General features: G+C 45.0%; 1 protein-coding gene across 1 annotated transcript in view; it reads left to right on the plus strand.

The window, feature by feature from the left end:
* CNTNAP1 (contactin associated protein 1) overlaps positions 1-24,364 on the plus strand; it is a 126,250-nt gene that overhangs the window by 45,300 nt on the left and 56,586 nt on the right. Inside the window, exons 8-10 of the mRNA XM_040437639.1 lie at positions 3,219-3,480; positions 15,985-16,134; positions 22,344-22,515. Coding sequence (XP_040293573.1) covers positions 3,219-3,480; positions 15,985-16,134; positions 22,344-22,515 — 584 coding nt within the window. The remainder of the gene's footprint in view (positions 1-3,218; positions 3,481-15,984; positions 16,135-22,343; positions 22,516-24,364) is intronic.

Raw genomic sequence — 24,364 nt, forward strand, 5'->3', positions numbered from 1 at the left:
GGCCATTGTGCAGCCGTTCCGTACATTGGGGACCGCAACATCCGTGCGGCGGCAGGGACGGCTCGAGACCCATTCATCATGAATTGGTCCGTGATCTGTCTGCACCGCTAAAACTAGAACATGTTCTATTTTTTAGCGGTGCGGAGGCATGGACAGAAACACCATGGAAGCACTCCGTAGTGCTTCCGTGGGGTTCCGTGCCTCCGTTTCACACAGCAGCTCTGGATTAAAAACCCATTCAAGTGTTTGCGGGCCGCAATACGGCCATGGCCGGGCAACGGCCGCGTGCATGAGGCCTTAGGCCCCTTTCACACGGGTGAGAATTCCGTGCGGGTGCAATGCGTGAGGTGAATGCATTGCACCCGCACTGAATCCGGACCCATTCACTTCAATGCACCCTATTTAATTTATTATTTTCCATTATAACATGGTTATAATGGAAAATAATAGCATTCTTTAATTCAGAATGCTAAGTAAAAGATCCATTGTGGGGTTAAAAATAAAAAAAATGTAACTCACCTCATCCACTTGATCGCGCAGCCGGGCTCGTCTTCTTTCTTCTTCTTCTTGCAGGACCTGGCTGGAAAAGGACCTTCAGTGACGTCATCTCGCTCACCACGTGGTGAGCGCGGTGACGTCAGGGCAGGTCCTGCTGAATGAAGATAGAAGATTTCTATCTTCATTCAGCAGGACCCGCGCTGACGTCACCGCGCTCACCACGTGGTGAGTGCGATTATGTCACCAAAGGTCCTTTTGCAGGTTCTGAAAGAAGAAGCAAGAACAGGATGCCGGCTGCGCGATCAATTGGAACAGGTAAGTTAATTTAATTTAATTTTTTAACACCTCAATTTACTGTACATTCTACTAAGAATTCTGTATTATGAATGTTATTATTTTCCCTTATAACCATGTTATAAGAAATAATAAAGTATACAGAACACCTAACCCAAACCTGAACTTCAGTGAAGAAGTCCGGGTTCGGGTCTGGGTACCACAGTCAGTTTTTTATCACGCGCGTGGAAAACGCATTGCACCCGCGCATTAAAAACTGAACATCGGAACGCAATCGCAGTCAAAACTGATTGCAATTGCGTACCAACTCGCACGATTTTCCCTGATCGCAGACACAATGCATCCAGACCTAATCCGGACACGCTCATCTGCAATGGGCGTTAGTCTGACCTCTGGTGGTTGTTTTTCAGTTCGATAGGTTCATATTCAGTTAGACTGGTCTAATTTAGGTTGCATCTGTGCAGAGAAAAGTCCCACATCTCCTGCACAAAAATTCGCAATTCACCACTCAAAACAGACAAAGAAAAGTACACCAGCCCTGGAGTGGAGTAGAAATTAGATTCAGGCACAAGTACATAAATACAACCATAAATTCTAACTTTTGTGTCTATTTTCCTACCTATGGTATTTATGTAGGTGTGCCTGATTTAGTCGTAGAAACAGTCTAATAACATAGCAGCACTGTATAAGTGCATAAAATAAATAAAGAAATACATTTCTCCAGGGCAAGCATACTTTTCAGTGGTGAGTTGCACCGCATTTTGCCTACTTTCATGGAGACGTGCCCCTAATTTCAGCTCACTTGCGTCACATTTTCATGCGCATACTATTTAGACCAGTCTTAGTGAATTTGAATCTGTCTTACAAGAAAACAACCACTAGATGTCAGACTTAAACAAAAACAAAAAACCTGATTAATTAAGGGATATTAAATGAGACGCAAACGTTGCCAATACGCCTGTTTTTTTACTCCCAAAAAAAGGCAAGCTTCATAAATGTGCCCCACTGGCTGTCTGAATAAGACATTATGCCTAAAACTGGTGTATGCCCCTGATACACCCCCTCCACTCTCAAGTGGAAAGGACAACAGGTGTTAAAAGGTTTTATGACTTTTTTAAGGCCAGTTTTGCATTAGTGAATGACCCCAAATGCCTTGCAGGGCTGCAACAACAGTGGTCAGCAAGGGGTCCCTTTAAGATGAGATAAGTGTTTTGTGACGCCAGTAGCAATGAAGCAACAACGGGACGGCGTCCCTTTAAGAAATGGTGTTGGTACCCAGGTGTAGGAATGGCCGAGTGATATAGGGTGGCCTATAATGTCCCTTAATGTTTTGTGCACGTGTCACAGTGCTCCTACCTGGATACGCTGGGACCCCAGGCATTGGCTCTGAAGCAGACAAATAGGGTGAACTATTAAGGGATTTTAAGAAATATTTGAGTCCAGACCTTGTGATGAAGTTCAATGGCAACTTTACTTTGCATAAACGTTTCTCCAAACGTTTACAGATTTTATCTTGGTTCCAGCAGGCTTTAGCATTAACTCTGGCAGGCAAACAATCTCATCTCTGCTACATCGGTTTCTCTTTGGCTCTGCTGCACTAACAGACTTAAATGGAACTCCCTACCTTCTTCTGGTAGCAAACAGGACTGGCCCACTTCTGGGTCCAAGAAAGGAGGGGAGAATGGAATGGTGAGTTCCATTCTCTCTAAGTGTAGCTCTGCCATAGTTGCTGCCACCAGCTGGTGAACCAGGCACATCACATGGACAATTACATAACATTATGTAACGCTGGGACCCGCACCTATATCGAGAACGGAGCAAGGTGGTGGCTGGAGGACTCTGGTCTGGCCACTACCAAGCCGGCTCCCCATAGAAGTGAATGGGAGCGTACCGCGCATGCCAGGCCCCCGCACCCATTCATTTCTATGAGGTCGACGGAAATGGCCGAACTAGCGCTCGGCTATTATTGCCAGCCCCATAGAAAATGGAGGGCGATTGCGCAGGGCTTTGTTCTCGATATATAGGTGCGATGGGACCCTCACCTATAAGACAATGAGGGCATATCCTAGCGATATGCCCCCATTGTCCATGATGAGACAACCCCTTTAATGGACATCCAGTACTTGCTCTCACATGGTTGCATGATGGCCCTGTGGTCAGCACGGTTGCCTTATAGTGCTGAGGTCCTGCGATCAAATCTTGAAAGGGCTATATCTCTGTGTAGTTGTATGTTCTCCTTGTGTTTATGTCAGGTTCCCCTCTCACTCCAAAAAACATTAACCTATGCTAAAAAAATTAACAAAGGTGAATTTAGATTTTGAGGCCTTATGAGGACAGAGTGATGACAATCTCTGTACAGCGCTGTGGAATATGTTAACGCCATATAAAAAGTAACATAAGTAAATATTCTTTGGATCCTCTCACAGGGCAAGGTGCGCTTCTCATGTGTGGAAATGCCTTATGTTCCTGTCACATTTTCTGGCATTAACAACTATCTAATGGTGCCGGGAGTTCCTGCCAATTTGAAAGTGACAGTGAGCTTTAAATTTCGGACATGGGACACCATTGGTCTTCTGATGTTCACCAGCTTTGCTGGTTCCATGGGATCATTGGAAATGGCTCTAAGCGAAGGTCAAATTAATGTGACCATTTCCCAGCCCCACAAGAAGAAGCTGGTGTTTGCGGCTGGTGAGTAGTAGATCTTGTAGTTCTAGGGCACATTGTACATATATTATATGGTTTATGCATGTTTTTGTTCAGTATGTTTTGTGGTTGCTACTTCTGTAAAACATTTCCCATTTGGAAACTATGTAGATAGAGTATACCTGAGCAGCAAAGGATCATTGACAAACACTTTGTTCCCCTTAAAGGAAATGTGTCACCAAAATGTTTTCAGATACTTAAAACCATATAGCATATAGATATATAACATATATCCTTTTTTTCCTAATCTGTTATTATTTTCTGATAATCAGTCAGTGTTATCTAGTATGTATTGTATAACAGTGACATAATCAGTCAGTGTTATCTAGTATGTATTGTATAACAGTGACATAATCAGTCAGTGTTATCCAATACATTCCAGAACTGTAAACACGACCGTGGTTTGGTTCTGCATCCGAGCCGCATTTTTTGCGTCTCGGGTGCGGATCTATTCACTTCAATGGGGCGGCAAAAGATTCGGACAGAACTCTGTGTGCTGTCCGCATACGTTGCTCCGTTCCGTGGCCCCGCAAAAATTGTCATGTGCTATTCTTGTCCGTTTTGCGGTTCAGTTACGCAAATTGCGGAAGGCACATGGGTGGCATCCGTGTTTTGCATATCCGCAATTTGCGGACCGCAAAACACAGCACGGTCGTGTGAACAATCCCTAAGGCCCCTTTCACATGGACGAGTTTTCCGTGCGGGTGCAATGCGTGAGGTGAACGCATTGCACCCGCACTGAATCCGGACCCATTCATTTCTATGGGGCTGTGCACATGAGCGGTGATTTTCACGCATCACTTGTGCGTTGCGTGAAAATCGCAGCATGCTCTATATTGTGCGTTTATCACGCAACGCAGGCCCCATAGAAGTGAATGGGGCTGCGTGAAAATTGCAAACATCCGCAAGCAAGTGCGGATGCGGTGCGATTTTCATGCACGGTTGCTAGGAGGCGATCGGGATGGAGACCCTATCATGTTATAAGGGAAAATAATAGCATTCTTAATACAGAATGCATAGTACAATAGCGCTGGAGGGGTTAAAAAATTTAAAATAATTTAACTCACCTTAATCCACTTGCTCGCGCAGCCCGGCTTCTCTTCTGTCTTCTTCTTTGCTGTGTACAGGAAAAGGACCTGTGGTGACGTCACTCTGGTCATCACATGGTCCATCACATAATCCATCACCATGGTAAAAGATCATGTGATGGACCATGTGATGACCGGATAGGCAAAAATAAAAAGGCAGGCGTGCTCAAACCCTGTTGCACCGAGCACGGACCATGCTGGGAACCACAGCGTAACTTAAGTAAAGGAGAAAAAGAAGTCCAGCTCGATTAAAATGTTACCTTTATTTTTCAGTGCAGATTAAAAGCCAGTTACACTCCAGTGACTGGAGTGTAACTGGCTTTTAATCTGCACTGAAAAATAAAGGTAACATTTTGATCGAGCTGGACTTCTTTTTCTCCTTTACTTATGTGATGACCGGAGTGACGTCACCACAGGTCCTTTTCCTGTACACAGCAAAGAAGAAGACAGAAGAGATGCCGGCTGCGCGAGCAAGTGGATTAAGGTGAGTTAAATTATTATTATTATTATTATTTTAACCCCTCCAGCGCTATTGTACTATGCATTCTGTATTCAGAATGCTATTATTTTCCCTTATTACCATGTTATAAGGGAAAATAATAGAATCTACACAATCCCGATCCCAAACCCAAACTTCTGTGAAGAAGTTCGGGTTTGGGTACCAAACATGCCGATTTTTCTCACGCGCGTGCAAAATGCATTACAATATTTTGCACTTGCGCGGAAAAATCGTGCATGTTCCCGCAACGCACCTTTTCCCACAACGCCTGTGTGAAACCAGCCTAACAGTTCATTCATTAAGTGTGAGAGGCTCATTATACTTCATCTGGTGGATCATCGTCCATTCATAATTTTGAGCGAATGAAACATTGGAGCCCTTTATTTATAGTGGTATGGCCCTCTCTTGCCTAAAGGGCCCCTGTACTACTGCACAGGGTGATCCAATGTCATGTCCGCCCCTGGCTCAATAGTTAAAATCCATTAAAGGTGTAACAAAAAGTCTTAGTGTACCCTAACCTAATGTAACTATCTGTATATAAATACCTGCACTGCGGTTTCTTTTCAAATTGCAAAACTTGAAAAATCTGTAAATCCATGTTCTGATTGTGTTCTATTTTAATGAACTAGGTGCAATGCAATCTGCAGCATTTCCACTCTACTGGTAATCTGAATAAATATTTGTGCTCTATATCATGTAACAGGATGTTCTGAAATCCAGTTAATTTGTGCGAACATAGCCTCACAGCTAGTGCAAATGCTGCAGCTGAACTGCAGGGGGTTATGCATTTTGTTTTTCCTCAGGAACAGTGACACACTTGTCCATGGGCTGTGACTGGAATTACAGCATAGCCACATTAACTTGAATGTACGGGAATTGCATTGTTTATGAAAAAAACAACACAAAGACCCTTTTTTAATCTCTGATAATCACTGTAACTATGTTGACTTTGAAGGGGTTCTCTGGGAATTCATAAGATAAAATTACTGAAAAAACGTAAATATTAGAAAATAAGAAAAACATTTTTTTTCAGTAGAATTCAGTTCAGACCCTAATGTTATTAAGACCCCAATCAGACCTCAAATCAGACCCTCAAATGTTTATAAGACCCCCAATCAGACCTCAGATCAGACCCCACAATGTTAATAAGACCCCATTCAGACTTCAGTACAGATCCCCAGTTCATAAGACTCTTAATCAGACCTTAGATCAGACCCTCAATGTGAAAAAGACCCCTATTCAGACCTCGCATCATACTCCCAATGTGAAAAAGACCCCCTTCAGACCTCAGATCAGACCATCAATGTAAATGACCCCCAATCAGACCTCAGATCAGAGCCCCAATGTGAATAAGACCCCCCTATTCAGACCTCAGATCAGACCCCCAATGTTAATAAGACCCCATGAAGTCTTCAGTGCAGACCCCCAATGTTCAGAAAACCCTTAATCAGACCTCAGATCAGACCCCCAATGTGAAAAAGACCCCCATTCAGACCTCAGATCAGACCCCCAATGTGAAAAAGACCCCATTCAGACCTCAGATCAGAACCCCAATGTAAATAATACCCAATCAGACCTCAGATTAGAGCCCCAATGTGAATAAGAGCTCAGAGCACACACAAAAAAATCAACTTACCTCTCCTGCTCCGGCTTCCGCCGCCACTCCTGAGACCCAACGGTTTTGCTGGTCTTCCTGCCATTCTGTGCTGTGACCTGAGTGAGTTGACATCCTCATGCTATGCGCAGGTCTCAGCACAACGTATGGCCAAAGAAGACCAGGAAGCGGTGAGTAGAGCCCGCAGGGGAGTGATGCATTCACTAGTCCCTGGTCCTCCTGTACTAATGAGCGCTTCCATAATGGATGCACTTGTAAGAGGTGGACCCGAGGGAGTCCGTTGGGATACAGTGAACCACACAAGAATGAATGCACTGACAGTTAGCTGTGTGAACCAAAAAACGTTACTAACTCTAGAGGAGAAAACTATATACAATATAATGTACACTGTGATCCAGCGGGAACACACGGAGTGAGGTGTGCTCTGGTGTACTGAAGTGGGGGTACAATCTCTCTGGGTTGCTAGCAACCCAAGATTGTCCACAGTGGGAACCCAGCCGGGAATTCCCAAATTTAGGTACTGTACCTTTAACAATTTATATTTTGCCTAAATGCCGCTAAATACGGCATTATCTCCTAACCAAACACAGAGAATGGAAGCCACTAGGAATCAACACCAAATTTGGGGTCTGTGTACCTGGGATCTCGGCTGAGGGGCACTGTGGCTCACAGAGGCCAAATACAGAAAAATCCCACACTATCCCTCCCGGATGCCAGTAATTCCCAACACCCCACCTTAGCTAGACTCCCTTGAACTCCCACGTGGCTATTTGTAACTCCAGAGCCGGAATGTGGATCCACTGGCTGTCGCAGTAAAGCTTTAAAGGGAACCTGTCACCTGGATTTTGGGTATAGAGCTGAGGACATGGGTTGCTAGATAGCCGCTAGCACATCCGCAATACCCAGTCCCCATAGCTCTGTGTGCTTTTATTGTGTAAAAAAAACGTTTTGATACATATGCAAATTAACATAAAAGAGTCATATCTTACTTGTGTGACCAGAGAAGAGTCATATTTTCAAGCTATGACTCATCTCAGGTTAATTTGCATATGTAACAAATCGGTTTTTATACACAATAAAAGCACACAGAGCTATGGGGACTGGGTATTGCGGATGTGCTAGCGGTGATCTAGCAACCCATGTCCTCAGCTCTATACCCAAAATCCAGGTGACAGGTTCCCTTTAACTGCTGCAACAGCGCCAAAACTTGTCCTCACCCTGATTGCAGGGAGGGACCTAAGCTCAGGATTTAAATCCCATTCAAAGTGCGCACTAACCGAGTGGAAAATGAGATCTCCAGTGCAGGCTTGAATGGTAGCTTGGTTTTCTTGAAGGATGATCCAACACTGCCCTCAGGGCAGGCAGGCCTCTGGTCTCCTCAGCTCCTGATTATAAATGAAGACTACAGATCCTCTTAACAGGCAGCAGATATTCAACAATCGTCCTTTGCTTGCTGTGGATAAAGCCTTCAATCTGGCTGATCACTGGACACCTCAGGTAAACAATTTAGCAGACACGAGGGCCCTTTCACACTTGCGTTCTTTTCTTCCGGCATAGAGTTTCGTCGTCGGGGCTCTATGCCGGAAGAATCCTGATCAGGATTATCCCCATGCATTCTGAATGGAGAGAAATCCGTTCAGGATACATCAGGATGCCTTCAGTTCCGGAACGGAACTTTTTTGGCCGGAGAAAATACCGCAGCATGCTGCGCTTTTTGCTCCGGCCAAAAATCCGGAACACTTGCCGCAAGGCCGGATTCGGAATTAATGCCCATTGAAAGGCATTAATCTGGATCCGGCCTTAAGCTAAACGTCGTTTCGGCGCATTGCCGGATCCGACGTTTAGCTTTTTCTGAATGGTTACCATGGCTGCCAAGACGCTAAAGTCCTGGCAGCCATGGTAAAGTGTAGTGGGGAGCGGGGGAGCAGTATACTTACCGTCCGTGCGGCTCCCCGGGCACTCCAGAGTGACGTCAGGGCGCCCCACGCTCATGGATGACGTGATCGCATGGACACGTCATCCATGCGCATGGGGCGCTCTGACGTCATTCTGGAGCGCCCCGGGAGCCGCACGGACTGTAAGTATACTGCTCCCCCGCTCCCCACTACTACTATGGCAACCAGGACTTTAATAGCGTCCTGGGTGCCATAGTAACACTAAACGCATTTTGAAGACGGATCCGTCTTCAAATGCTTTCAGTACACTTGCGTTTTTCCGGATCCGGTGTGTAATTCCGGCAAATGGAGTACACGCTGGATCCGGACAACGCAAGTGTGAAAGAGCCCTGAATCTGTTGCTTTCTAACTGCCGACTTTCTGTCCTCCTGCCACTTCCTTTCTCCAGCCCCTCTAGCTTTTCCCAGAATGTTAGGACATGGCAACAAAATAACAAAATGCACAAAATAAATAAGAAGCTACTTTTAACAGTCCATTTCAATAAGAAAGCAAATCCTGTGCAGCTATAAGATTACTTTTCTTTTTATATTAATTGTAACTTCTCATTAGTTCTAAGAGGGCTGCCCGACTAAGGGCCTCTAGTGGCCAGTCACACAAACTGCATGTTATATCACTCATAGCTTATTCAATGTAGTCACAGATGTATTCAATTGGAGTATCATATGTCTCATCTTGGGGGCCCCAGACGGTGACCCCCCTCACACACTCATGTAGCATCTGTAGGTAGGGACAGACACAGACACTGAGCCCTAAACTAGAACCCATCCCGCTTTTCCTACCTACTTGCAATGCAAGCCCTAGGTAGCAAGACTGCAACTGGTCGACAGTCCCTACACTACTAAGGCTACTTTCACACTAGCGTTCGGGTGTCCGCTCGTGCGCTCCGTTTGAAGGGGCTCACGAGCGGCCCCGAACGCATCCGTCTGGCCCTAATGCATTCTCAGTGGAGGCGGATCCACTGAGAATGTATCCGCCTGCCAGCGCTCAGCCTCCGCTCCGCTCAGTGAGCGGACACCTGAACGCTGCTTGCAGCGTTCGGGTGTCCGCCTGGCCGTGCGGAGGCGAGCGGATCGGTCCAGAGTTATAATGGAAGTCAATGGGGACGGATCCGCTTGAAGATGACACCATATGGCTCAATCTTCAAGCGGATCCGTTCCCCATTGACTTTCAATGTAAAGTCTGAACGGATCCGCTCAGGCTACTTTCTGACTTAGAAATTTTTCTAAGTTATAATGCAGACGGATCTGTTCTGAACGGATGCAAACGTCTGCATTATAGGAGCGGATCCGTCTGATGAAACATCAGACGGATCCGCTCCGAACGCTAGTGTGAAAGTAGCCTTAGGTGCAGAGACAGATATACACGTAGAGACAAACAACATAAAAGCAGGGTCATATGTAAATGTGTTAGAACCAGGAGGACAATGCAGAACAAAAACAAGAGACAGAGAGTGGTAGAGAAACGAGCCGAGGTCACAACCAGACTGAATGCACAGTACAAATCATGAGAGAAAGAGCAATCAACTCAATGGCAATATCCCCTCCAGCACACACCCGCTGCAGGGAGAAACAGAGCATTGCATCCTGTTGCTAAGGATGCTGTCATGTCACCAGGGGGTGTGGCTCAGCAGCGTGTCGTTACAATCTACATGGTATGGGAGAAGGACACAGTAGGTGAGGGTGAAGTTGGTCATGGCAGTATAGAGGCAGCAGGGTCACTGGTTGTAGTCTTGTCTGAAGAGGTGGGTTTTCAGGTTTCTTTTGAAGGATTCCACTGTAGGTGAGAGTCTGATATGTTGGGGTAGCGAGTTCCAGAGTGTGGGGGATGCACGGGAGAAATCTTGGAGGCGATTGTGGGAAGAGGCGATAAGAGGAGAGAAGGAGGTCTTGTGAGGATCGGAGAGTTCATGTGGGGATGTATCGGGAAAGTAGCTCAGAGATGTAGGGAGGGGACAGGTTGTGGACGACCTTGTATGTATTCGTTAGTATTTTAAAGTGAATTCGCTCGGCAATGGGGAGCCAGTGAAGGGATTAGCAGAGGGGAGAGGCAGAGGAGTAATAGGGGGAGAGGTGGATTAGTCGGGCAGCAGAGTTGAGGATAGATTGGAGGGGTGCAAAAGTGCTAGATGGAAGGCCACAGAGGAGAATGTTGCAGTAGTCTAGGTGGGAGATGATGAGGGCATGTACAAGCATTTTTGCAGAATCAAAGTTAAGGAAAGCGCGGATGCAGTAGATGTTTTTGAGTTGGAGGCGGCAGGTGGTGGAAAGGGCTTGGATGTGCGGTCGGAAAAGAGAGGGCAGAATTCAAGGACACTACAAGGCAGCGGACTTGGTTGACCGGGGAGAGTGTGCAGCCATTGATCGTGATAGATAAGTCTGTTGGGGGGGGTTGATCAAGATGGGGGAAAGATGATGAATTCTGTTTTATCCATGTTAAGTTTTAGAAAGCGAGAGGAGAAAAAGGATGATATAGAAGATAGACATTGTGGGATTCTGGATAGTAAGGTGGTGATGTCTGGACCAGAGAGGTAGATTTGTGTGTCCTCAGCATAAGAGTAATACTGAGTCTCCCCACCCCCCGCCCCCTAGTCTGTCCCCCCTCCCCTCTGTCTTTGTGTATTTGTACCCCCGGTTTCATACAGTTGGTAAATCGAATAACTGTGTATTTCTCATGCATTATGCTTGTTCTTTTGGATTATGATTATTTCACCTATATTTGGATTAATGTGAACTTGCTGACTATTCTATTAATTTTTTACTGCCTAATAAAAAATGATTGAACCATAAGAGTGATACTGAAAGGCATGGGACTCTATGTGATGTCTCAGGCCAAAAGTGTAGATAGAGAAGAGCAGGGGTCCTAGGACAGAGCCTTGCGGGACACCAACAGAGAGGGAATGAGACGAGGAGGTGGTGGGAGACGCTAAGCGTCCGGTCTGTGAGGTATGATGTTATCCAGGAGAGGGCCAGGTCAGCGATGCCAAGAGATGAGAGCGTTTGCAACAGAAGGGAGTGGTCGACAGTGTCGAAGGCAGAGGACAGGTCAAGGAGAAGGAGGACAGAGTAATGTTTTTTGGTTTTGGCTGTTAGTAGGTGATTGGTGACTTTGGTAAGGGCAGTCTCAGTCGAATGGTGGGGTCGGAAGCCAGATTGTAGCCGGTCAAAGAGGGAGCAGGAGGAGAGGTGAGAGGACAGTTCCGAATGGACATGTTGTTCAAGTAGCTTTGAGGCATACGGAAGAATGATATGGGGCGATAACTGTTCAAAGAAGATGGGTTAAGTGAAGGCTTTTTGAGGATGGGTGTAATAGTAGCATGTTTAAAAGCAGAGGGGAAGATACCAGAGGTTAGTGATAGGTTGAAGAGATGAGTTAGGGCTGGGATAAACACTGTGGTGAGGTGTGGGATGGGATTGGGTCAAGTGCACAGGTGGTGAGATGTTATCTGGAGAGTAGAGTGGAGAGTTTTTCTTCTGTAATGGTGGAGAAGCGGGTTTTGTGAGAAGGGGACCGAGCAGTTGTGTAGAGGGTCTGTGGGGACTGTGTACTGAACTTTTTTTCTGATGTTGACTATCTTTTGTTTAAAGTATTTGGCAATGTCCTCAGCTGAGATGAGAGGAGAGGGTGGGGGCGCTGGGGGACGGAGTAGGAAGTTAAAAGTGTTAAAAAGTTGTTTAGGGCTGTGGGCCAGGGAAGATATGAGAGATAAGAAGTAGGCCTGTTTTGCATCAGCGAGTGAGGATTTGAATATGAGGAGGGATTGCTTGTATGCGGTGAAGTGATCCTTAGAATGGGATTTCTTCCATCGCCGCTCAGCAGCCCTGGAAGCTTGTCTGAGTTTTTTGGTCAGGTTGGTGTGCCAGGGTTGTCTGCAGATTTTTTGGGTTTTGTTGTGTGTAAGGGGGGCAACAGTGTCCAGAGCTGTACTTATTGTGGTGTTAAATAGGGTATCTTTGTCTTGGAGGGAACAGATGGTAGAGAGTGGGAGAAGAGAGTCAGAAAGCAAGAGAAATTCGAGATGTTTAAGGTTCCTGCTGGGGTGTGCTAGTGTGTGGACCGGCTGAGCAGCAGAAGAGACCAATGAAGAGAAGGTGAGTAGGTTGTGGTTGGATAGGGGGAGAGGCGAATTAGAAAGGTTAGATAGAGAGCAGAGGCGGGTAAAGATGAGTGTGACCATCTCTGTGGGTGGGAGCTGAAGACCACTGTGATAGGCCGAAGGAGGAAGAGAGTGATAGGAGTTTAGAAGTGGCCGAGTGGCAGGTGTCAATAGGGATGTTGAATTTATCCATGATGATAGTGGGGATGTCCACAGAAAGAAAGTGTAGTAGCCAGGTTTCAAAGTGGTCAATGAAGATGGTGGATGGGCCTGGGGGGCGGTAAATGACAGCTACTTGAAGGTTGGAGGGAGAGTAGATGCGAACAGAGTGTACTTCAAATGAGGTGTGCGTAATGGAGGGTGGCAGTGGAGTTGGGCTGTAGGAGCAGGTGTCTGATAGGAGAAGACCAACTGCTCCATCATGTTTTCAGCCGGGGCGGGGGGTGTGACGGAATTGAAATCCACTATATGAGAGTGCAGCAGGGAAGAAGGTGTCAGAGGGTGTCAGCCATGTTTCTGTGAGACCCAGAAAGGAAAGTTTTTGAGAGATGAAAAGATCATGAATGTAGGACAGTTTGTTACAGTAGAGCGTGCATTTCATAATGCTCCTGCAAGAGGAACCAAAGGAGCAGGGGTCAGAAGAATGGTTATTAGGTTTAAGGGGTTGCAGAAATTTGTAGAAGGAGATTTGTAGTGGGACATGGAGGCGATAGTGGGGATTTAAGGGGGGCCTGGATTTGGAGAGATATCACCAGCAGTAAGGAGAAGCAGAGAAAATGGCAATAGATGAGAATAAGAGATTGTAGGAGGTATCTGTGTGTGTTTGGGAAAGGAAGTGTTTTATGTAGCCAAACAGGTTTGTGCAAGAGGTCAGATGAGAAGGTAAGATGGAGGAAGAGATGAATAGTTTCTTGCTGGGTGAATGGATGTGGGGGTATTTCAGGACGTTGTGGAAAAGTGGGAAGAGTAAGATGAAAAATTTAAACATTGTTTGCAGTAACTATCTCTGTAATCACCTTTGGTCCCCTTCTGGTCCAATTCTGGTATAATTCAGTATGTTCACTTAAAGAGTTGCACTTGAAAGATGTTGCATTGAAAAGAACAAGGTCTGAAAGACCAAAGAACTTAGATTTATACCACTCAGTGTTCAATCAGGTGTGACCAAGAGGGAAGGGGGCTACATATGGCCTAATCAAGGGAGGACCAGATACAGGGTGAAATAGACAATGTAAACAAATCCAGCAGGGAAAGAGACATTAAAGTTCAGTGCAGACATACCAGGAATTAGAAGGAAAGATTAGAGGTGGGGACAATATCAGACTCTGGAAAAGCTGGGTGCAGCAGTTAGCTTCAGTGCAGACATACCTGGAGAGGAAAGAATTGGGTGATGGTCAGTAGGCAGTGAATCTATGTAGGAATGGAGTTCATGAGGAGAAAGCACAGTAGAAAGCACAAAGTACAGCAAGGAGGGTGGGAGCGAGGCTAATAAGCAGCAGCACGTGTATGCCATCTGTCACAGTAACACAGCCCCACATTACCACAGTCTTGTTTGTCCTCTCTGTACTTCAGCAGTCTCCTCATGAACTCTATTCCTACAAAGATTTAGCTGAAGATCTTTTCTTATTAGGATCATAATTCTTGATAAGTAGAGCAAAGAGGAAGATGAGGGAGCTCTTTAGCTCAGTGTTCTGAAGTACGTTGTCCTGCTGTATGATTAGAAAGAGGTTTGTGTGTACTAATAGGACGGCGGCCATTTTATTTCCCCTGACGATTACAGAAAAAACAAGTCATTATAACTAATGAAAGGTAATTGGGAATATATTTATAATGAAATAATAGTAAAGTATTTCCTGTAATTTTATTTTAGAAATTCCCAGAGAACCCCTTTAAGGAGGCTGTAAATATTAGACCAATCTTCAGCCGAACCCACAGATTTTATGTGGACCAGCTGACCATCGAATGTATATTTGATGTCGGCCAACGTTCATTTGACCTATGTCTTGGAACAAAGGATCGGGCATGTTGAATTTCAACATGTGGAGAGATAATCCGCTGCTAGAGGTGTACTGTGGTGGCTTATTTCCTCTGCCCATTCAGAACACATGTACAGTACACTCGACTGTACATGCATGTATATGGGGATGGTAGGAGGAATAGCTGAGTGCTTATTTGGCACGCAGCTATTAAAGGTGTAGTGCCACCGTTTATGATATGTGGTATAGGCTACTCATTCCATGGGGAGAAAAGCACTATCAATATGAGGGTGTTGCCACACTATGTTTATTTTTGGAATTTTTTCAGTCACACACTTTTTTTTAACTTTTTTTTCCTATAGAAAATTCTATGGGAATGTCTGGAAAAAAAAAAAACGCCCAGAGCATGCCTCAATTTAAAAAATACAAAGGAGGAAACTATCCTAAACACCACTATAAAAATGTAGTGTCTTTATAATTTCCTATTGACAAGCATGTAGCATCAGGCAGTGGAATTTATCAACCCCCGCCCCAATCACCCCCCCGAAAACTAGACAAAAATATGTTACATTTTTTGGGGAAAGAACAATGCCATGCCCTGGTCCTAGTGATCATGTGATCGCATGGGGATGGGTATCTGCACAAGCTGCTGTGTCTTAGCAGCCCCAGATCAGCCCTGCAGTGACGTACAGCATTGTACAACCTCTCTTGGGGCTGAATTCCTCTTGTAACTGCGGCTAATAGGACATAATAAAAAAAAACACTTTACTTGCATGTTGTGCTACTAAAACAAAAATGAACAAAAATTTTTAAAAACAGTATACTTTTTTTTTTTACGTGGGTATAAAAAATAAAAATAAATAAAATACTAAAATATGGGGAAAAAAAGGGTAAATTTTTTTTTTACATAACCAAACAGAAAAAAAAGTTTTCGAAGGCGAATGTACTAAAAAAACAGGGAATGTGCTGGTCAGAAAAAATAAATTGCCCGCTCTTGAACTGGTTAATTCACTAGATCTTATAGGCCACACATCAAAACTGTAGAAATCCTGACCTTGTTGTCCATAGCAACCAAGCACAGCTCAGAATTACTTTTTCCAGTAAAAAAAAAAAAGAAATAACGCTCCTGTTTCAGTTTTTCTATTGTACAACGAGCAGATAGTCCATAAATGAAGCCACTTCTGAAGAGTCTACACAGGAATAGATTACTGTTTGAGTGATTGCTTAGTTCAGTGAATACTTCACAGTCTTTGATTTTTCTTTCAGGATATCGGCTAAATGATGGCTTCTGGCACTCTGTCTCCTTGGTGGCCAGAGAGAACTCTGCTGTGGTTATTATTGATGAAGATGAAGGAGCACAGTTCAAAATTAACTACCAGTTCCAGCTTCGGTCAGGAGATACCTATTATTTTGGAGGTACAGATGACTTTAACAGTTGACAGCACGCCAATCCTTGATGGGCGCTGTAAAGGGAGAATATTAATCACCAATATTTATGCAAATATTGATAATTAATATTCATAAATAGGAGGAGCCATCTATTGATGACTCCGCCCATTTATACCTTTATATAATAATAACAACATACTTTCGCTATGCTTTACACTAATCACTACGCTAGCTGCATGCGCCTTACTAACTCGCTACCGCTAACAAGTACATGCTACACAAAGGGTACAAATATAACGGTATTTATTAACACCTGACGCACACAACATACAGTAAATACACTAAGCACGCAATACACTAACAATACACAGCACTACAAATATACAATCCTAAACTACACTACACGTTCCCAATTCCACCCATAAACTATCTATACAATTCACACATACAAGTATATTAACAATAACCCACCCGTCTGTCTACTCACTGTCCCTACGGGGTTACAAGAGGGTTAATTACACAATTGTGGGGTTAATGCCTGCAGGCCAAGGAACACAGGGTAAAAGGATTGTTTGCAGAGCAGAGGCATGCTCTACAGAGACAACCAAGGCAGGGAACCAGGGTAACCACCAGGGGTTAATCAGGGCCACCAGGGTAAATCAGGGAACAGGGCAACAAGGGGTGTACAGGGATAATAGGGTTGACAAGGGGTGTAGGGTTGTAGGATTACCAGGGGTAATAGGGCTAACAAGGGGTGTGAATAGGGCTAACAAGGGGTGTGCTAGGGTTACCAGGGGTGTATATGGACAGGGTAGGGAACCAGGGGATGCAGGGGTAGGGGTAACCCAGGGGATCGTTGGTGGGATAGGGGTTTGGGCTCAGGGGTGTAAGGGTTAGGGGGTTTAGATAAGGGGAGAATCGTTGGTGGGATAGCGGTATATATAGGGGTTAATAGGGGGCGATACTTATGCTCGCGTCCAGGGGTCTGCTCATTCGTCCAGGGGGGTCCCGATCCTCTCTCCTCCTGGGGAGGGCAGCCTTGAGCGCCGATCGCGCTCTCCTATCTGAAGGGGGTGTCCGGTCCGGTCGGCCGCCACGTGGGGGGCCCTGACCCTGACTCCCGGAGCGCAGGACGCGCTCCTCTTCCAGGTGGGGGCCCAGACGTTTAACCCCGGAGTGCCGGGGCCGCCGGATATTCATCCCCGGCGGCCCGCACTCCCGCGCACCAGGGGGCGCGCGCGCGCCCATCCGAGCCACGAGGGCCGGCGCAGCGATATGACATCACTGCGCCGGCCCGCGTGCTCACATCGGGGACGCGCTTCTGGCAGACAGGCGGGAGAAGCCTTTGATCTCCCGCCTGCTGCACGTAGCATTCCGGACAGTGCGATAGTAATCGCACTGTCGGAATGCGCATAATAGAAGGAGGAGAGGCTTCTCCCCTTCTTCTATCATGCGTAATTATCTCCAGCGGCGCTGGGGATAATTACAACAAAGGGCTCAGATTCTGTTGAATCTGAGCTCTTTGTATCCATCAGGATGACCGGACCCTTGTCCGGTCATTCTGATGCAATTAGCCCGATTGCATCGGTGCGAATGCTTGGGGCACATTCACACCGATGCACCTGGTTTCAGGTGTAGGAGGGGGGGGGAATATATATAATATACATGCGTATGGATGCTTGGGGCACATCCATACACATGTATACATTAATATTAGGGACAGACATATCTAGAGGGGGCACATTATTATATGAGGGGGCACAAGCCCCTACATCACAAGCCCCTACATTATAAGGGGACACAAGCCCCTACATTATAAGGGGGCACAAGCCCCTACATTATAAGGGGGCCCGGCTCCCAGGGGCCACCATGAGCCCCTGGGGATCACCATGGGCAGACGTGCGCAGATGCTGGGCACATCTGCGCACATCGTCCCATGATGCTGTGGTTAATGTATGCACATATATACCATACATGCCCGCACGTGTTTGCAGGCATGCATGGATATATGCATACGTCTCAACCGTTCCTCAACAGGCGCTTATGAGTTTTTTTAATCCAGTGTATTCGTGAAGGGAGTGCTTCCCACAGCCTCTTCCTGACACTCTTGATGTGATTGACAAACTACTGTGTCAGTAACTGCAGAGGGAGGTGGGGGGAAACCTGGATGATTAATCTGTTGCTGGAAGAGATACTTTTCAGCAACCTTTGGCACTCCAGCTGTTCTGAAACTACAACTCCCAGAATCCTCATTTCACTTCTATGGTAGTTACAAGAATAGCCAAGTGAGTGTGCATGCTGGGAGTTGTAGTTTCACAGCAGATTGCTGATCCCTGCTCTAGTATATATCAACTAGTGGTTGGCTTAATTTGCAACAGAATTTTACCTGAGAATTGTGGTGCAATTTTGGTGCAAAATGGTGCATTTTAGGCCAATTCTGATCTCTGATAAGCCCCACCCCTTTTCAAGCAGTCAAACACTGTGTAGAAACCCTTGTTATGCAAAGTTGTGACAAAACTGTGCCACTTTTGAGACAGATTTTGGACACAGGCACATTAGCAAATCTGGGCCTGTGTGTCTGGTAAATTCTTCTAGTGCCACCAAAAGGCACAATATTTTAGAAATATGTACATCCATCTGTAGTATGTTCCCCTTACATAGGGTACCACATTATGCTGACAGATACTCTTTTAACACTTTAGTGTTGAGAACTGTGAAGGACTTCCCTCTCCAAAGGAAGCAAATATTAGGGGTGCAGAAATATCCAGAGGATCGTAGAAATGATTGTACAGGAGAAAATAAATACTTACCGCTTCTGTCCTGAGTGCAAAACATGGCACCATAATGAGGACTATTCTTTTCTTTGTATGCAGTCCCAACTATAATATGACAATTTTATAACCAAGCAATAGTTAACATATGGAAAAAGGGACTGGTGTCCACCGCAAGCTGAGCATACTTATGAAATGTCAGACTGTGTTATTCCTCATATGAGTCATATTGTGCCAAACATTTCTTGCAGTTGCGTGAAGGTTGTGAATAACACTGTCTAATTTAATTCTCAGAATGACTGTTATTATGCAAGATTTAGTCTCATTGTTAATATACATTATTACCCACAAAGTAATAATATAAGGGTCCATTCACACGTCCGTTGTTTCTTTCCTGATCTGTTCCGTTTTTTGCGGAACAGATCTGGACCTGTTCTGTACCCATTCATTTCCAATGGGTCCTGAAAAAAAATCTGACATTAAGCTGTCCGATTTTTTTCAGGACCCATTGAAAATGAATGGGTACAGAACTGGTCCAGATCTGTTCCGCAAAAAACGGAACAGATCAGGAAAGAAACAACGGACGTGTGAATGGACCCTAATACGTGATGATACAGCTTTAAAGTTTCTATTGGGATTGTGACCCAGATTTGGGCCCCATACACCTTCTGTGGGGAATGGTAATGCCCAGTCTCTCCCTATGGCATTAGGCTGGGTTGACATATGTGCTGTGAACTCTGGTAGTCTGTTCCGGCGGAGGAACAGACTGACGGAGTTCACTGTATCCAATATAGCCAGATACCACCGTGCACCACAGGATCCCAATTCACTATAATGGGATCTGGCAGGGATCTGAATGTTTTTCGTCATATATGCTTTGTATTTTTTTGTCCAGCCAAAAGCCAGCATATATACCGGATACAGTGAATTCCAGCAGTCTGTTCCTCTGCCGAAACAGACTGTCGTAGTTCACAGAGCATATGTGAACATGGCATTTTTTTGTAAAGGTGAACAAACATAGCTGTACTAATTGTTTTGTACGGCCTGCTTGATGAGCGTTGTCTAAGGTGTCATGTTTTTCTGGTATGTACGTAGATATTAATCCAATTAATTGGATTAAAATACTGAATAACCATCCAGATACATGTTTTGATTGAAAGCAGTTTGTAAAAGTCACATCAATCAGTATTTGAAATCCCAGATTTGCCTTGTGGTTATTGAAAAATTCCTGCATGGGAGCAGGGGTCATTGGGCAATAAAAACTAGGTTGTACTGCACAATTAGTACAGTAGTCTCTCTGGTTACAATATTTATTGGTTCCAGGACAACCATTATATGTTGAAACCATTGTAAGTTGAGTATTCGGTTCCAAAGCCCCAAAATGTCATCCAAGATAAGAGAAAATGAAGATTTAAGAAAAATAAGCAGATAACTAAGACAGCTAAAACAAGTCCTTACATATAACAGTCAGGAATAGCTGTTAATTAGTAACTAATACAGCTGTTTTAATAGCGAAGTGACCTCGATTGGTTGGATCTGAGTCTGAGGCATTGTATGTTGAGTGTAGTTGGGTCAGAAAAGACTATTGTATGTTCAAAATGTTGTATCCTGAGGCCATTGTATCCTGAGACATGGCTGTCAGCCAGAGATTCATTTTTTAATTGGGGGATGAGCAGCATTAGCCTGAGTCTCCAGTGGACAGGCTCAGCCAGAAGTGATATCCAATAGCTGCATAAATTTGATGTTAATTCGATTACTCGCAAATTCATGCCATCATTGGCCACTGTAGGTAGCTGAGGATCAGCCGCCTCATCGAGGTGGTCAGTGGAGACCCAAACTGCTTCTGGCTACACTCCCCAGGTATGTTTGAGAGGGCCACTTAATAAACACTTTTTTGAACAATTTGTCTCAGTGTAGAATGGACATCACATGACAGGTCACTGACCCAGTGAAATCAATGGAGTAATTCACATGAGAGATTTTCTGCATGTCCATTGGTCCATGCTGAGAAAATCACAGCCTGATGCACCTTCTAGCTCCAATTCTCCAGCAAGACTCATTAATTCAAGTGAATGGTCTAAGAGAAAGAAGATAGCACTTGCACACCATCAGTGCGCGGTTGTCACGGTGGAGAGTGGGGGAAACCCCCCACCGTACAATGTCAAGGATAAATAGGATGCCACCAGGCCAGAAACCATGGATAAGGGAGCGGGACACATCCTAGCACATCCCTCATCCTATCCCTGACCTCCTAATTGTATGAGCCGGCCTCAATGGTAGGGGGGCTCATACTCCAGAACCTGGGCCCTACTGACCCTAGCGATCCGTAGAAAAGTAAGGTCAGGGCCAGATAAGACCTGCTTTTCTAAGACATGGAAGAGCAGGAGTCTCTGCAAGCCTAACAGCAAGGAGAGGAAACCAAGTGGAACGGCAGGTAAGTAACCAGTGGCAAGAAGCCACTTAACCAAGAGCAACGGAATACTTGGTAAATTACCTGCCGCAGCTGCTGGAAGGCACCAAAGAAGAACACACCAAAATAAACTAGAACCCATACAAACGCACTGCAATCCAAACACCATCCGGACGCAGTACATACTGACACACAGAAAGCAGCACTCCAGCAACTGCACATACTTGCCATATGATTCCCCCTCCGGGGAACCCTGAGACCCTCTTTCGGAGGAGACAGACAAACAGGGGAAATGTCAAATAACCATGCTGGACTACCAACACAATATAGACCAGACATGGAACATTAAATGACATGCAACAATCACCCTGAACATAACAAACCAAACTCTCAGACCACAAGTAAGGATAGGCATAGAGACAAAGGGAAGACAAGGGAAAGACATTGCAGGTGACACAGATGACAACTAGGATGGCCCTCAGATAACATAGAGATAGGAGCAAGCTCCTACTCCAACAAAGGCAGGCATCCAACTGATCTCAGTCTCACAGCAATGATATATAAAGAGACAAGAGACCACACCCAGGTCCACCAAGCTCACACCTTAACCCCGTGCACACCAGGAGGGAAGGAAAACAGCCTTAAAGGGAAAACACACATGCATGCAATACAACACGTTGCCACTGGCAAAAAACATGTGTGGAGAAAGCGTCACGGCAAACTATCACCAAGCCGTGACAGCGGTCCATTTAAAAACTTGGACTGGTGAACACGGACAACTTTAACATCAACCATTTGAATGAGCCTTAAGTGTGTCTGTACATGATGTGGAATTGATCCATATAGCTGAGAACCATGCAGTTTTACAGAAAATTGCTGCAGTTTAGTGGTCCGGCTTTCACCCACATGTGACTTATATATTGACCTTGAAAATCATGTTCTCAGCCACATGGCACACTACTATCCCGTGATCTTTACTATGACCTCTTCCTCTTTTCGAAGATGTAATGGAAAACATTAGATATAATTTAACCACCACCATTGTCTTCTCACAGGGTGCCCCAAACCAGCTGCCGCCTCTGGCTGCTATTCCAACCAGACAGCATTTCATGGCTGCATGCAACTGATAAATGTGGACGGTCAACCTGTGGACTTCCATCGTATGCAGCTGGGGTGGCTGGGAAGATTCTCAGAAGTCATGTTCAATGTCTGTGCAATTGCTGACAGGTAATTATTTAAATTTTATGCTTTTTTAGGGTGTATTCACAAGGTATAAAATATGGTATGGTAGAAAACCCCACCACTACTACTGTTATATTTTTACTGTGATTGCCATAATGACTAAAAAAATTACAGTAACAGTACAACTGCAGGAAAAACAATACACATTTACTATCCCACTGTTCTGTGCAGTGTATATACACTTTACACATCCAAAATCATTTTTCAGCACTTTTTGTGAATTTCTCCATGCACATTTTATCTAATGGCTGACCCAAACGGTAAAGCGTAACAATTTTCTATATAATATATATATTTCTATAATAATATATATTAACTAGCTGAAGGACCCGGCTTCACTCGGGTATATTTCATCTATTTAATTTAATGTTTATGTGTGTTGTTAAAAGATATCAACAGTATCCACTATAATGGTGACAACTACAGTACCCCACCCCCTTAACAGTGACCTCCACAGCCCCCACCCCTTAACCCTGACACCCCCACAGTGCCGCATCTCCTTAAAATTGGACGTCCACAGCAGCGCACCCCCTTAACTTTGACCTTTTACAGCAGCCTGCCTCTTTAACAGTGAGTTCCACAGCACCCTACCCCCTTGACAGTGACTTCCATAGGGACCCGCCCTTTTAACAGTGACCTCTACAGCACCCGCCCCTTAACACTGACCATAGGTTACAGTACCCTTAACTGTGACCTCCACCTTTCCCGGCCCCTTAACAGATACCTCCACAGCGACTGCCCCCTTAACCGCCTCACGTCCGCCCATAGGATATAAACGTCCTATGGGTGGACGTCTATTTCTGACAGCACGTTTTAAAACGTCCTGTCAGAAATAGCAGCTGCACGCTAATCGTGCAGCTGCTGATCGGGTTGCCCGCTGTCAGTGACAGCAGGGCAACCCTAAGACAAGGCAGGGACAGTGCCCAGGTGTCCCTGCCTTCACGATCGCTGCAGACACAGCGCTCACCGAGCGCTGTGTCTGCAGAGCAGGAAGCGCTGTGCGCTTCCTGTTCCGGCCCGGCGGTCATGTGACCGCCGTGACCGGAGAGTGCAGGAGCTGTGTGAGGTCTCTCAGAGACCTCGATCAGCCCTGCTCTGAGGCTGTACAGCACAGGATTGCTGCTGTACAGCCTCTATAGGGGTGCATTTGTCCTGTAACTGGGGCTACTATGTCAGCCCCAGTTACAGGAGAAATCAACAGTGTAAAAAAAAATAAAAAGTGAAGTAAATGTCCCCCAGAGGTCTTGTATGACCTTATGGGGGACGAAAAGTGTAAAATAAAATAAAAATAAAATAAAGGGTTGAAAAAATAAAATAAAAAAAAGTTTCACATGTAAAAAAAAAAAAAATCCCAAGTAAGGAATAAAAAAAAAAATTAAAAATAGAAAAAATAAAATAAAATAGACATATTTAGTATTGCCGCGTCCGTAAAAACCAGCTCTATAAAAATATCACATGACCTAACCCCTCGGGTGAACACCGTAAAAAATAAATTAAAAAAACTGTGTCAAAACAAGCAATTTTTGTCACCTTGCATCACAAAAGGTGCAACACCAAGTGATCAAAAACGCGTATGTCCCACAAAATGGTACCAATAAAACCGTCACCTCATCCCGCAAAAAATGAGCCCCTACATAAGAAAATCTCTCAAAAAATAAAAAAACTATAGCTTTTAGAACATGGAGACACTAAAACATCATTTTTTTGGTTTCAAAAATGCTATTATTGTGTTAAAGTGAAACAAATAAAAAAAAGTATACATATTAGGTATTTCCGCGTCCGTAAAAACCAGCTCTATAAAAATATCACATGACCTAACCCCTCGGGTGAACAC

Source organism: Bufo bufo, chromosome 6 (assembly GCF_905171765.1).
Source record: "Bufo bufo chromosome 6, aBufBuf1.1, whole genome shotgun sequence".
NCBI classification, from domain to species: domain Eukaryota; kingdom Metazoa; phylum Chordata; class Amphibia; order Anura; family Bufonidae; genus Bufo; species Bufo bufo.